General features: G+C 45.6%; 1 protein-coding gene across 2 annotated transcripts in view; it reads left to right on the forward strand.

Moving 5' to 3' along the window:
- The first annotated feature begins 13,974 nt into the window (after positions 1-13,974).
- Positions 13,975-16,471, forward strand: part of LOC119169391 (uncharacterized) — an 86,225-nt gene continuing 83,728 nt past the window's right edge. Inside the window, exon 1 of one of the 2 annotated variants that reach the window (XR_012893841.1) lies at positions 13,975-14,161. Coding sequence is in view for 1 of the 2 variants with exons in the window: in XM_075887059.1 (XP_075743174.1) it covers positions 14,265-14,334 (70 nt within the window). In the remaining variant the exon portion in view is untranslated. Of the gene's footprint in view, positions 14,162-14,194; positions 14,335-16,471 lie in introns of those variants that run through there. The other variant, XM_075887059.1, reaches the window with a different exon arrangement.

The raw sequence follows: 16,471 nt of genomic DNA on the forward strand, positions 1-16,471 counted from the left end.
GAAAGTGATACAGTAAACGCTAGTTTGTTCGCCCTTTGTTAATTTAGAAAATCGTATAATAAGGGCGTGTTGTCTGGGCCCGGTCAGTGTATGCATTATCTAATGGTATCGAATGATAGTTATTTCGATCACATTTAACAGCAACTGTACTAATACAGCCAATCCTTGAAGCGCGCCGAGACCGGTTAGCCGCACATGCGTGACGAAAAAAAAGGCACATCCCACGTACAATGCAAATCGATGATATGCGAAGCACGAATGAGAATTGTTGATATTTCCCTTTAAATGAGCACAACGTTACGAGGTGGGGGTAAATTATGCCGTACATGTCTTCCGTGTTATGATTATCATGTTCGGATGTGTCGTTTACTTTCGTCATCTATTCACGTCATGCGATACCAAGTTTAGTATATCTGGAGCTAGTGAAACCGCCGCCGGCGCATCCTGAAGGGCCCATTATATTCCAATGTGGCGGGGACGCGTGCGCACGCTGGGCACAGCGACGCAACGTTAGCAAAACGTGAGCACTCTATAGTCTGACACCAGGTGCGACCAGCGTCCGTCAGCGCGGCCTGACGGACACAGGCGCGAAATGCGACATGCTGCATTTCACACCGATCCGTTACCCAGACAACACAGGGTCTCCCTCTTTTCGTGACGGAGGGACGTCGGACGCGCTGAAACGCGCATGCGTCAAAGCAACGCAGCGCGGCGCGTGCCTGTGATTATATGGCAGGACCGGCGCCTAGCGTGGCAACACCGGCGTGACGGGACGAAATGAATGCCGGTGAGCACGCGCACCGCGTCACGCCTAAATGTATTGGCGCCTTGACTGTGGCATGTAGTCATGTTCTCACATGACACGCATCTCATGATTATCATGTTCTCAACACTCACATACCTTCGTCATTCATTGGCGTCACATAATACCAAATTTGGCATATGTGAAGCTAGCGAAACGGCCGGGAGTGCATCATCAGTGTGGCATGTAGTCATGTTGTTACATTACACGCATGTCGTGATTATCATGTTTGGATGTGTCATTTCCCTATGTCGTCAGTTCGCGTCGTACATGTCGTCCGTTCGCGGCGTTCGCATCGTCCGTTCGAGTTTGGTACATGTGAAGCTAGCCAAACGGCCGCGAGCGCATCATGAGCGTAGCACGTAGTCATGTTGTTACATGACACGCATCTCATGTTTATCATGTTTGCACCAGTATCATACTTTCGTCATTCATTCACGTCCCGTAATACGAAATTTGGTATAAGTGACGCTAGCGAAACGGCCGGAGCGCAGCATGACCATGGCACGTAATGATGTTGTTACATGACACGTATATCAGGGTTTTCATGTTACGGTCTGTGGCTTGTTGTGTTCGCCATGCAATCATGTTAATCATACCAGTTTAGCTACATGCCACGTGAACCTATGCCACCGCAAGAGCTGCAGGACCATAAAATATAAATCATGACATTTATGACATACATCTCATGCTTTTCACGTTATGACTAGTCAAATATGTTCTTAATACAGTCATGTTATGCCATACCAAATTTGGTATTGATACTAGTATCGAAATGGCCAAGAGATCTATAAGTCGTGGGCGGCCAGAGATAGATAGATAGATAGATAGATAGATAGATAGATAGATAGATAGATAGATAGATAGATAGATAGATAGATAGATAGATAGATAGATAGATAGATAGATAGATAGATAGATAGATAGATAGATAGATAGATAGATAGATAGATAGATAGATAGATAGATAGATAGATAGATAGATAGATAGATAGATAGATAGATAGATAGATAGATAGATAGATAGATAGATAGATAGATAGATAGATAGATAGATAGATAGATAGATAGATAGATAGATAGATAGATAGATAGATACGCTCAAAGGGACCGAAGTTCGCTAAGGAATGCTTCGCATTCAAAAAAAACGAAAATGGGTTAGCAAACAATGGCGATGAGGTGCAGCTGTCGGCATCGTTAGCTTCATCAGTTCGTGAAGACGGTTCGGTCGATAAGTGAGTCATGCACACAGCAGCTTCATTATTACTCAAGGCATGCGCGTGCACTGTCTAAGAACTGAAACATGGCGGAAGCTGTTGAGCATGAGGATGTGTGATTCGCATTCAGTATGTCGGCATTAAACTCGCCTTCTACGTACATCGTGAGGAACGAACTGTCTGTCAGCCATTTTACATGCCAATGATATATCGTCCCGTGTGCATAGGTGTGGTGGTGGTGTGCAGTAGAGGAATAGGGAACATGTTTCGAAGTGATTGAACATGGAAGCACACCGCCATGATCGTGTTCAGAAAGAAGTCACAAGATGATACGAAAAATGGTGGTTCTTACAAAGCGTTTATTCAAAACGTGTACCAAATTTACGTCTTCGTCAAAAAATTCATTGATTCTTGTATTAGACATTTGCTCAATGTTTTCTTGATGCTTCTCATTAATAAATGTCACTGTATTTTTGACATTTTCTGTGATGTTACAAAATTCAGTTTAACGAACGTTTACCTCCACGCAGATTTTGCATGGCCCATAATGTGGTTCGAGGCCTTAGGCACTAGGTAGCAGCCGCTGGTACTTCCATCACCTTAGACTCCCAAAAACAATGAAGAACAGTGGGAATGGGAAGATTGTCACTCTTCAGTGATATCACACATCATCGCGAATTTCAAAGGTGTGTTTCCACCCCTTACCAATAAAGTAAGCCAACCACAGTCTCTTAACAGTCAGCGATTGGATTCAATGCCTTCTTACGCCAGACATGTGAAAGACGGATAAACGGAAGACCTGTGATTCAATAGCAAATCTGGAGCAAATATCCTGGTGCTACGCGCGAATGTTATAGCTTTTGTTTGATTCGGTTTTCGGCCACAAAGCCTGTCAGGAATGCTAAGCGTAATCGGTGCTTTATTGTGAAAAAAGGTTTCCGATTATTGTTGATAGTTCTGTTAAGATTACGCGCAAGACGCGCACACTCATGATTACTCTAGAGCTCACGCGATGGCTGGTGATAAGGCTGCAATATTTGTTGTAACTTGTATAAACGCCGCCGCGCTTCGCCGCTTCTCAGCTGGCTGCCAGCCGGCGCTCAGTTCGCCGCTATCCGTGCTAGTGTGTATCACTGTATTCTGTATTTCTGTTCACCAGCCACAAGTTGGGCAAAATAAACAGTTCCGTCTTAGACCTATAGTCTGGTTCCTTCGTTGACGTCACGACCCTGTGACATCTGGTGGAGGGACTGCTCTTTTCAAGTACCAGACGCCCCTGCCAAGCCATGAACCCGGCGCCACTCATGAAGACATCGACCAAAACCCCGAGCATCAAGCGAGCCGCAAGCAGCAAGGTCTACCACAAAGGTTTGGGCTTTTACCAGAGAAGAGCCAGTAAACCAGGACCCTGACCACGGCCCCAGTGACGATGGCAAACCCTGCTCCACCTGCGCCTATTCTGCTTCGGCAACCCAGGAAGCCGCCAACCTTCCGAGGTTCATCCCTCAAGAACCCGAAAATCTGGCTTGAGATATGTAACATTGGCATTACTTAAACTGCACCAACTTAAAGAAGCTTCGACACGTTTAGTTCTCTTTAGAAGATGCCATTCAGACCTGGTTCATTTTCTATGTGTTTCCAAAGTGTGCTTTTGGTGTTCGTGGTGTTGCAGAGGAGACAAAATCCAGAATCGAGCCAATACCAGTACATCTTAAAACACCTTGACGATAACTTTTTATGTCCTTCGGAAATATAGAATGATAGTTCCTTGCAAGTGCACGGTGGTCTAGTAGCTAAGGCTCTCGAATTCTGGCCCGCAGATCACGGGAATGAATCCTGGTCGCGGCTGCTGCATTTTTGATACAGGCGAAAGTGCTGGATAACCATGTGCTTACATTTCGGTGCATGTTAAAAAAACTCAAGTGGTCACAATTTCTGCAGCCCCCCCCCCCCATGCCATGGCGTCTCTCATAATGATATGGTGGTTTCGAGACGTTCAACCTCAACAATTAATATTGGATACTGGTAGTGCAGATATATCCCAGATTGGTTGTCTAAGAGACCGAATAGAAAGGGCTATTTTACTTTCAATGCTTTAAATATTTTCATTGTCATTGTCTTTTCTCATTGCTGCATTGAAGTTGTGCGAAGCTCTAGGTATTTAAACGTTCTATGAATTTGGTACTTAAATGAAGACGTAATTGTCACCTTCAAAATGATCAGCGGAAAACAAATGAACATGTGGAAGCAAACGTTCAAAGGGATCAATGAAGTACCATGTGGGTTGATGCAAATAATACCTACTGTCCGTTTTTGCAAGCTATGTAAAATAATGTTAGCACACGGAATTACGGTGACATTAGAGCTCAGTCAACCAAAGGACCATGTAGGTTCTGTATAGGCTACTCCGCAATAAATTATATTCATACTATAAATCAGGTGATAGAGATATGGGCGGAATACAATCAACCCCTGTATATAACATTCATTGAATACAAGAAGGCGTTTAACTCAGTCAACATATGAGCAGTGATGCAAAAACTACGGATTCTGGGCACCCACAAACCCTGCATATACATACTGAAAGAAATTTACAGCGGATACAGCGCCACCATAGTTCTCTATAAGAAAATCGACAGAGTCCCAATAAGGAAGATTGTAAGGCAGAAAGACAAGATCTCACCACTGCTATTCGCCTCGTGTTTACATGAGCTTTAGAGGTCCCTAGACTGGGGAGAGTTATAAATAAGAGTTAATGAAGAGTAACTTAGTGACATGCGATATGGTGATGATATTGCCTAGATGAGCAACTGAGGGGACAAACTGCGGCTCATTATTACCGAGCTGGACCCAGAAAGCAGAAAAGTAGATCTGAAAATTACATACAGAAAACTAAAGTATTGTGCAATAGTCTCGGCAGAAAAAAAAGATGCTTTGTGCTAGGCGAAAATCCGCTGAAAGTTGTGAAGAAATATGTCTACTTGGCACAGGTACTAAACGCGGAGCCGTAACATGAGAGTGAAATAACTCTAAGAATAAGGTGGATCACATTCGACAGGCATTATGAAATTATGAATGGTAATATACGACTAACCCTCAATAGGAAAGTATATAACAACTACATTTTCCCGCTACTACAAGCCTGCAGGCTTACAAAAAAGGTATCGCTTAAATTGAGGACTACACAGCGAGCTATGGAAAGGAAAATTATAGGAGTAACCTGCAGACACCAGAGAGCTGAGTGGGTGAGGAAACAAACTGGGGTTGAAGAAATCATAGTTGACATCAAGAAAAAGAATTGGACATGGGCTGAGCACGTAGTGCGCAGGCAGTATAACTGCTGGTAATTAAGGGCAACTGACTGCATTTACAGACAAAGCACACCTACGAGTGGGAGTCAGAGATTTAGGTGGGCCTATGAGATTAAAACGTTCGCGGGTATCAAGTGGCAGCAGAAAGCACAAGGCCAGGCTGATTGGTGGATTATGAGAGACGTCTTTGCCCTGCAGAGGGCGTAGTGAGGTTTTTGATGATGGTGGTGATCCTGCGGAAAAGCAGACACGCCCGTGAATTGATCAGGTCAATATTGCAAATGTACGCGCCACGTAAAGGCTACAAGCGTAGCGCGACGTAACTCTTTTCACAGATGTCCCCTTTTCAAACAGCGGCTGGTTCTCACTCTCGTCGGTGGGCGGGCGTCTGTCATTGGGCGCGACGTTTCTGTCATCCGAAGTTACAAGTGGTTATTGGCTAATAACCGACACAAATCACGAGTGCTGTGTGGAATCAGATGTGCTTGGTCCCTTTGACATTGTGTATTTTAATTCTAGTTATATATACAGACTGCTACGTAGGGTTGCCCAAGCTCATTGGGAACCACCAATGAGCTGCACCTATTACAGACGCGGATGACAGAGAAAAAAGAGGAGTAATCGAGAGAGTGAGGAGGAGGGCTCGAGAACAATGAGTGACGCTACCTTGTTTCATTTAGGGACCTTAGCCGCCACGTGCTCATTGCGTCATCTGGCTGGTAATCCTAAAAACACGATAGTCTCCCCCCCCCCCCCGAGATACACATCACCAGCGGTAAGTTGTGAATATAAATAGCTTGCCGTTTGAACATTCAATGATTGCTAGTTGAAAAAAAAATATCTGCCTATTGAGGCCTATGGCATCAGATTTATTCAATTATCAAATGAAGAGGGAGTACCTTTCGACCTAGTTATCTTGCTGGGCCTGCACAATATATGGCAGTCTAGAATGACGGTGCGCCATGCTGATGATAATGCACGTCTGGTTAGACATTACTTGTTTCAATCTGTTCGTTCATTCACGGAATAATTGAGTTTAAACAAAATGTGTGCAAATGGCTTTATCAAGTAGAAAGCTTTCAACAGATAAAGAAATTTCAAAAAGCCCATGAAGTTTCACGTTTTTTACCACTCCTCTTTTGTTAATGTTTGTCCTTTGTTTGATGTATATTTCTTTGTGAGTGCTATGTACAAAAGAAATTAAAAAATTGGCGGCTCAGTGATTAAAGTCTCGCATTCCCGACTTGGATGTTCCATGTTCGATTCCGCGTGCCAGAGTCTTTTTTTCGGGATTTTTTACTTTCTCGCTTTTTTATCTATATAGATACGTATAAATATACGGTGCGTGACGACGACGCCGACGCAGCGGCAAAACTGCGCGCAGAGGGTGCATGTTGCTATCGCACTATCGCAATTCAATGGGTTATTGAACTAGCGCAGGTAAGGCTTATCATTTTCTTCTCTAATTACTTTTTTTTATTCAATGACGGTGGTAATTATTCTGCAGTACGTATAGCAGAGGTCAATGCATTCTTTGTGCATATCCCGCACGCAGATCAGTTTCGAATAGGTGATATGTAAGTGCTTATATGCTGCATTGCTTATACACCTGCAGGTGTCAAACACGGTAAAACGTTACATCGCCTCACTGCGGGAAGTCACTTGGTTATGGCTAAGCGACCTCTCCCAGTGGAAGCCAGAAAAAAGCCACTTTACAATATCATCACAGCGGAAGCAAATTTTTTGTAATTACTTCACTAGTACTTGCTTCATCTATATTTTAGGTTAACAGAAAATTTATGAAGCTAAAATGCGGAAACTTCAACTACGCCAGTTCACGCCAGCCAAAATCGGTCTAACTTGGTGCGGTTATAAAGAGCGTCAAACCACGCGTGTTGACCGAGTCTGTCGACATACTATTCCGGTACTTTTTGCTTTGAATACATACGCTTTTCCGCCAGAAATTTAAAGTACGGGAAGAGACGCTCTAGGTGCCGGCTAGTGCGGACACGCGAAGATCGGCTCCTGCTTTCAAGAATGCTTTCCTGTGGTATTCACGAATTTGTCGCCGAGTTTTCAGTTTCATCGTGTGCCTAAGCTCTCAAGAAATCAGCAGATACCACCTTTGTGCTGGTGAGTGGACTTTTAAACCGTTTTGGGGCATTTTTGGACGGCAACGCCACAGGGGGATTTAAGCCTAACAACCAAGGAGGTGATTGTCGCCGATGCGTCGACCCGGCGCCAACGTGACTCAACGCTCTGCGCGTTTCAGAACCTGCAACTGAGAATGGAATACCAAGTAGATGGAGAGGACATCTCTCCAGAGGATTGCACGGAAGACCAGGGTTGGAAGGAAGCCGAAACAAGATGCTCAAGGAATAAGCAAGCCGTGGTTAGCATTCCTGCTACCCAGGGTTCGACCAAAGCTGGCGTTGCGGGAGACGCTCGAGCCAGTCGTAGTAGGTATGATACCAAGCGTACAATCGTGCGAGCTGGACGCATGCCGCCACTACCCAAGGACTTCAGCAAAATTGTGCTACGACCACGTGGAGGATTAAATATCTCGAGAATTGGCACTGAAGCCGTGGCAGACGCGATAGTACTGGCAGCCGGCATCAAAGAGGAGGAGGCCATGCAGGACATCATCTGTTCCAACTTTCAGCAGAACATCATGGTGGCAAGCACTCCGGACCAAGACAGAGCTTCGAGATACCTCAAGGTCAAGCAAATTCGTGAGATATGGACCTTCACTTTTGCAGTGCTCCCTTTACCGCAAGAACATCGATATTTGTTACGTCTGTGGAAAGCTGGTACATAGGTCTGACGTCTGTCCGAACCCAGCTGAAACCATCTGCAGAGGCTGCGAGATCAAGAACCCAGATAGCCTGCACCAGTGCAATCCAAGATGCGGGCTGTGCGACGGTCACCATCCCACGGCAGACAAGGAGTGCAAGATCAGGTTCTTAGTACCATACGTCGTCAGACGCCGACGTTGGAAAGATCGCGAGCAGCCGCAGAAGCCCGGGACGCATCAATCACATCGAGTCCAGACACCAACGACAAGCAGCTTATTCCAGCCTACGGGACCCAGAGCATCCTGAATACTCAAGAACAGGAAAGGCGGTCCCACTCCAGGGGGAGGTCGCGTTCCGTTCCTGAAGAGGTTCTAGACTCAAGGCCCGCTCTCAATCACGGGGGCGCTCGAGTTCTCAAGGTCACCATCAGGGTTGGGATCAGCCTGGGCGGCACCCGAATGGCCAGCTGCCTGGCGTTCAGTTCGAGATCACGGCTTCACACCCGGGGAGGACGCCTGCAGTTATAACGAAAGGCCGCTGGGCTGAGCGAGTGCGCAACGGCGCGGCAGAGGTATGACAGGTAAGCTGCCAGAGCATGATAGAATTGCACAGCTAGAGCAACAAAACGCGAGACCGACAAATTCGAATGAGAGGCTATCAGCTGAGTTAAAGGAAATAAAAATTCTTCTCACTAAGCTAACCAGCACACAGTCTTCACAGCCAATGCCTCAGCCAGTTGATATCCCTGTGGCTGAAAACGTGGGGGACTCGAGAACCACAAAAAATAGGGTAGTGATGGCAGAACACGTAGAAGCCAACCAAACGACCATGTCAGATATGAAAGAAGTCTTTGACACGCTCAGCAAAGTAGTAGCCAATCTTAGCGAGCAGATGGGTAGGCTACAGTCAAGTGTGGCGGCACTGGAAGAGCATATGACTTTGCGCATTACAAAGGTCGAAGCATTTCTGCACAATACAGCAAGGCCTCCTTATGCACCAAACTCACCCCTTCGGCCACCAATACTAGTGGTACCAAACCTGTCGACAGGTGCAGCATCAGGCTCTGGCCACCCATGTAATAACCATGATGGCAGCGCTACGTGAAGCATTTCGTATCTGGCAATGGAACTGTAGAGGTTACCTTAAAAAAAGGCAGCCCTACAGCAGTATATCAGGAGCAGCCAAGAAAAGCCTCATATTATATTATTACAAGAAACCCTTTCACCGCAAACAACGTTGCCTGGATTCCGGCCTGTAATAGAGGATACTGAAGGGAGGGGAGTCTGCACCTTCGTATGCAACAAACTAACGCACGTAACCCACGACTTCAAGATAAAAGCAGGCCGGTTAGAACACGTCATGGTAGAGATCGTGCCAGGTACCAGCAACCGTCAGAGCATTGTCATTCTTAATATATACAGCAGTCCAAAGGAACAAAAGCAAGGGTTCAAGACGGTTCTAAAGAAAGCTGTTAATATCGCCGGGGAATGTCCACTCGTCATAGCAGGTGATTTTAACGCCCCTAATCATGCATGGGGTTACAAGTACAAAACTGGAAAAGGAAATCGACTTTGGCAATGTGCCAGTGAACTTTAGCTCACCCTAATCACAGACCCCAGCCTACCAACAAGGCTTGGTACATCTTGCTGCAGGGATTCCATCCCGGACCTTACATTTGTAAAGAACATCAAGAAGGCCCAGTGGATGAACCTTGCTGTAGACCTAGGGAGTGACCACTGCATTTTTACCACTACCTTCTCCGTGGAGCGTAAAAAGCAGAGAGAATTCCACTTCACAGACTTGGATAAGTTCAGGAAGATAAGTATGGAAAGGGAACGAGATGGCCACAGACAAGGCTTGGAGAAGTGGGTCAAACAGATTAAAGATGACATCAAATCCGTCTCCTCCACCATTACCACAGATTTTCTGGTTGAAAGAATGGATAGCCGGCTCGCTCATCTTCTTGAGGCAAAACAAGCACTACTGAACCGTTGGAAGGGTCAGGGCCTGAACTGAAGACTGAGGAAGAAGATAGCTGAGGTAAAAAGATCAGTTGAGGAACATTGTTGCCCACTATCCAGGCAGCGATGGGACGAAATCTGCAACTCCGGCGATGGTCACATGCGCAATGGCAAAACTTGGAATATGTTAAAGCATCTCCTCAACGAAAACGCCACCAAAACAAATCAAAAGCATGTTATCGCTCGAATTTCGCATAAAGAGATTGGGCGCACTACAGAACAGCAAGTTGCGCAGTGGCTCGTGCATAAGTACCTCCCAATCAAAAAAGGATTGGCACCACCAAGTAGACAGTACCAGGGCAGGCCCAATCTAGGTCTTGAGCACGACTTTAACATTGAGGAGATCAGAAGAGCCTTGCATGCTCTCAACGGCAGGTCGGCCCCTGGACCGGACGGTATATCAAACAACGCCCTTCGTAACCTTGATGATGATTCAATTGAAACCCTGAAAGATATGATCAATCAAAATGCAGCATCGAAAGAAGGCAGGGTGCCAGAGCAGTGGAAGCTGGCCAGGACGATCCTTATTCCTTAGCCAGGAAAGCCTCCTAACTTGGACAACATTAGGCCAATATTTTTGACATCATGTATCGGCAAGGTTGCAGAACATGCCATAGTGCACAGGATAAACAAGTACTTGGAAGATAACGACATATATACACACAATATGGTTGGATTGAGGGCAGGGCTATCCACACAAGATGCATTGAAGCTTATCAAACACCAGGTCATCGACAACAAAACCAGAGACGTTAGAGCCATTCTGTGCCTAGACCTGGAAAAAGCGTTTGACAACATCCACCACTCATTCATACTCGAAGCAATTTCTAAGCTTGGTCTGGGGAAAGCCTTCTATGACTATGCATGGTCCTTTCTTACAGATGGGAAAGCCGTGATGAAGATTGCAGATATCAAGACCGCAGCAATAGAACTAGAAGCAAGGGGCACGCCGCAAGGGGCAGTGATTTCACCAATGCTGTTCAACACTGCCATGATTGGACTGTCAAAGAAATTATCGAGCATTGAAGGATTGAAGCACAGCATCTACGCAGATTACATTACCATCTGGTGCACAGGTGGAAGCGAGGGGCAGATTGAGAGCGCCCTGTAAGAGGCGATTGACACCATAGAAGAGTACCTTCGTCCTTCAGTGCTCAAGTGCTCCTCGAGTAAGTCAGAACTTTTACTGTATCGGACTGCACGCCGGGCACCGAAGCCCACGGGATGGAAGCCGTTAAACCAGATAGACATCCACCTCTGTACAAATCAAGAGGATTCCATCCAGAGGGTCGACTCCATCAAAGTCCTGGGCATGCTGATAGAGTCTTCCGGCGCCAACAGCAAATCTATAGCCAAGTTAACTTGGAAAACAGACAGTGCGGTGCACCTCATACGCAGAGTGGCCAACGAAAGAAATGGGATCAAGGAAGACAACCTCATCACATCAGGTTGATGCATGCGTTTGTTCTAAGCCACTTCACGTACGAGGCAGCAATGCACAACTGGTCAAGAGCAGAGTCTGAGACACTGAATGTGCTCCTCAGTAAAGTTATCAAGAAGGTCCTTTGCCTACCCATACGTACCAGCAGAGCGTCTACTTGAGCTTGGCATTCACAACACGCCCGAAGAAATAGCAGAAGCCCAAGAGAGCACAGTTTGCAAGGTTATCTACAACAAGGTTGGGGAGAATGATCCTGCAGGAGCTGGGTTAACACCCAATGGCGATCAGGCACAATTACAATGATATCCCCGACAACATCAGGGATAATATCACGGTGTCTTCTATACCAAGAAACATGCATCCAGAACACAACGTCGGAAGAAGAGTAGCGAGGGCCAGGACTATACTTCGTCAAGTCTCAAACGAGGAACGAGGGCTCGTATTTGTTGACGCGGCTTCCTACGCCAATGGAAAGCGTTTGTGGCAGTGGTGGTCCATGGGGCTGGCCATGTCGTCAACTCAGCGACGGTCAGGACGAAAGACCCAATCATTGCGGAAAAGGTGGCCATCACCTTAGCACTCAAGATGGATAACATTGAAGTCGTCTACAGTGATTTCATGGCAGCACTACGGGCGTTCGCCAAGGAGACGGTCTCTGAACAAACACTGAGAATACTGCAAGGCAAGAACATAACGCATCATCATCTGAGTTGGTTCCCAGCTCACCTTGGGCAAATCGACGATTCCCCTCCCAATCTCAATGAAGCAGCACACGAGGCGGCGCGAAAACTCTCCAACCGCGCCTCCCCGGGGTTGCGTTCTACCGGTGAAGGGGATAACCGGGAAATTCTTACAACTTATGACGAGCTCACTAAACATTTCTACCTCTCTAGAAGGATTTTCCCTCCACCTCACAAAAATCGAACCCGGCCCCAAGCACTTACATTAAAGGTTTTGCAAGCGCGGATGTACCCTACTTTGAAAATGTTACACACCATGTACCCTGACCTATACCCAAGTAATCTTTGTCCACATGGTGGGAAAATAGCTTCATTAGAACATATGCTCTGGCAGTGCACCAAATTCGCTCATTTATCGAACATCACCTCTGCCAGATGGGAGGCGGCAATCCGCAGCTCATCCTTGGCAGATCACCTCTGGGCTGCCCACCAAGCCCGCGAGGCGGCTGAGGAGCTTGGCATCTCAGTTCCCACGTGGGAGCTGCCCGCAATACAGTGATCTGTGTTTTGGAGGACCAAATAAAAGTTTATCCAATCCAATGTAGAGTACTTTTTGGACATGTTAACAAGAAAAACCTTTTTTTTTTGCATATGACGCCGCACTCGGAGCAATGAACGTCGACGAGACGTGCTTTCAAGAAGTTACACAAGTTTTCACCAGAACCTCCCGACAGCACAAGGCAGCGCTTCTCGAACTTATAATAAGATGACGTGCTTGTCAATTGATACGGTTTAGTGAACAGTGACATTGTTTTTCAGTAAATTCTATACTATCCTGTCAAGCGGTTTTTTATTTGCAACTTATCGGTCCTGCCTTTTCAGCATGTCCTTCGAAGCCGGCCGTGGTTTGTTTATGTCTAATAGAGACGCAATTTAAATTTCATTCGGAAAATATGATCGCGTCTATTCTAAACCATGCGACATGTAAATACGAAGCTGCAGGATGTGTTTCTTCGTTAGTCATTTTACAAAATTTTAGCATGTTACGGCCTGGTACGCTGTGTGGGATGAGAACGTAACGAGCTCAAATTGACGTGGCAGACACCTTTTTTACGTGGAACTTATCTACACATATCTATTTCTGTACTAGTGCTTTGTATGTTTGTTTTTTACGTATTTATTTATGAATGGTGGATGGACACATCCGCTTTAACGCTGTATATCCATCCAGCACTCCTGTGGCCAGCGCCACGGCATGATTCCGGGCCCATGATTCGGCAATGAACTAGACACTGGTACCCGGTTGCGCCGCGCTTCGTAGTAGGTTTGACTGGCTTTCTAATAACAATACTTCGCATTTTGAAGCATATCTAAGTAAACATTTTTTTCGTTACTAAGTACACAGAGCTTCCTTGACAATCGTAATTTTTCAATACGGATTACGCAATCTGTGAGCAGGTTCAATTGTACCTGCGAGAACAATATGCGCATCGTGTCTACATTTTAAGGCCACACAAAAACAAATGTTACAAAGTGCAACACACAATATATATTCATTTGAACAATGGCAACAGCTTTTACTGCATCAACTAAGAATCACCAAAGTAAGCACAGTGCAACAGTTCTGTGTTCTGGTTCTAAAGCAATACCTAGAACATACCTGAGTAGGAAACTTTTAGTCATTTTTGGTTCAAGAATGCTATGGCAAAACAGTGACAATGAATCACTTTTCCGCATTACAAGTTGCCACGGACAACCACTCATTGTAGTCGAGGCTACACGGGACAAGAAAAAAAAGGACCAACAGTGTCGCGAGATTTTCCGGAAGCAGCTCTAGAAAAGCATATTCTAGTGTGGTTTTCATTTTTCTAAATATATCGTCACAAGTATTTGAGTAAGTATATTCGTTTCAACCTGAACAACGCCTTATATCCCAGGACTTCCTGTCCTTAGTCTAGCATTGTTCTTATTGTCTTTAGATCTCTTTTTTATTATATATGTTGACACGGATAGGCACGCAGTGTGACATCGGGTATGATGATATTGGAATAAGACAACTAAAGAGAGGTAAGGTCTTTGCTGAACATACAAGTTTAACTTTCAGTTTACTGTCATTGGAAGTTAAATTGCAAACAACAGTATTAGTGTTAAGGGTTTTAGGTGCCGTACCATTGATTGATTATTGAACGTGTCATAGCAGAGCGCTCCACAAACTCTGAGCAGCTGATTGTGCTTTACGTCCACTGACTTCGCAAAGCACACGGACCTCCAGCCCTTTGCGCCATCAAAGTGCGACCGCAATGGTAAAGATGAATTTAGTGAGCTGCAGGTCAGCAGCATGGCAACATACCGCCAAGGAAGACCAGAGATGTCACAAATGTTGATATTAGAGCCTGTTAGCAACACAAAGCAAATGAAATATATTCGTGGCTAGTTCGTTATTTACAGAAGACTAACGTTTAGTAGCAGGTGTTTTCCTTGAGGCGTACAATTCTTGGTATCGAAGTTTCTGGTCAATGCACTTTATAGCTTGAAAAAACTGCATCATCAGCCACACAGATCCGTCATTTATTTCATGGGGCCCATGTTGAAAAAGTGGGGACAACGCATAAGAGAACGTCATTGTAGTAGGCGTACGCATTTCTCCGAATGCTATACATCTTTCAGCAGTGGCTCCTGTATTTTCTTGAATAAGCAATAATAAAAAAAGATCACTTTTGGCATGTGAGTGCATACTGCACAGCAAATAACAGCATAAGCCTCCCTCCTCACAGTATCCACGTCATTAAAAATTTTTATTTGGTTGTCCCAACACTAGACAACGCCATAGAAATCAAGAGCAGAAGTTAGGCAAATGATATGAACCTGAGTTGGCAAAAAAATGTTTAATGTTAAGAGTCGTAGGGGCTCCCATTTCAGCGAGAATTGTCTTCGTGAAAGAACCACTCTCAGGGGTTAGCCGCTGTGTGTGTTTTGTACGTGTGTGTGTTTGAGTAATTTTCAGCGTTGGTTTGACTGCACTGAAAGGGCAGTACAACTATATGGTCAGGGCAAGCGATCGATTATATTGTTACGACTTCGCAATATGCTATGCAAATGTTCGTGCCAAACAACCCGAAAATGTTACATGAAGGTAAACTAGCCGCTCAGTTCTTAATGTTCCGATCTAACGTAACTCTGCAAAACAACGGCCCAATGGAATGTGGCCAATCCAGCTAGCTAAACGGGTTTCGCGCTACTTTTTTTCTTGCTTCAGCGAAAAGTTAACAGTGCGAGGACAGCCCATGCTTATGTATTAGCCACCTGCTAAACTAAATAGAAATAGGGCGTGCCACCAGACTAGTTTGATCAAGGATCACACGTGCTGCCCGATGCCTGAGCAACCTATCCCCCCCCCCAGACCCACGGGCCCACATTAATTTTTTGTCAATGTCACTTCACACGCTCTCTGCTCAGTCGAAAGCACCAGTCCACTCTAGTTGCAGCAGTTGTCATTGTGCATTGCCACCTAAAAGGTACGGCTGCTTGCGTCACGCGCATGTAATAGCGGATCACTGTCATTGTCTTGGAGACATCGTAGCCACGCTAGCCGCAAACGTCGTGTCTCGTCGAAAGTCAGCGTGACTGTCTAGCATGTTATCAAGGGAGTTTCACTCACACGTGAAAGTGCCACTCACACGTGTATGTACAACTCATGAAAACAATAATCATTCCAAATGCAGCCGTGAAGGGCCAAATAAGGGCGCCAAATAACTCTGTCCCTTCAGGCCGTAAAGCAGGCGGAAACGCTAGCCGACAGAAAAGCGTAGGAAATGGTCGACGTAGAGGCTGATGAGTGCCTGAATCGGACGTATCCTGCTGGCATTGAAAAAGATAGAGGAGGTGCTGCCCTACACTGACCCCCCGTTATACGCCTATGCTTGACGTATATAGCCGGCTGGAGCACTTTGTTTCTGCTCGAGCAACGCCTGTGTACAGCCTTCGCAGGCTTGCACACTCCGATAGAACATACAGGAACGTTATTGATTTAGACTTTGCACGAAACATGGCGGCGACGAGAGTACGTATCAGGTGTCCATGTATTTGGTGTAGTGAAAAGACAAAGGCTCGGAAAGAAAAAAATGGCAGCATATCTATGAAGTGAATGATGGATAGTGGGGCGAAGCATCCGTCCGTCCAGTCGTTCTTGCTTCCGTCCATCCAT

The sequence above is a fragment of the Rhipicephalus microplus genome, chromosome 2 (genome assembly GCF_043290135.1).
Source record: "Rhipicephalus microplus isolate Deutch F79 chromosome 2, USDA_Rmic, whole genome shotgun sequence".
NCBI lineage: Eukaryota > Metazoa > Arthropoda > Arachnida > Ixodida > Ixodidae > Rhipicephalus > Rhipicephalus microplus.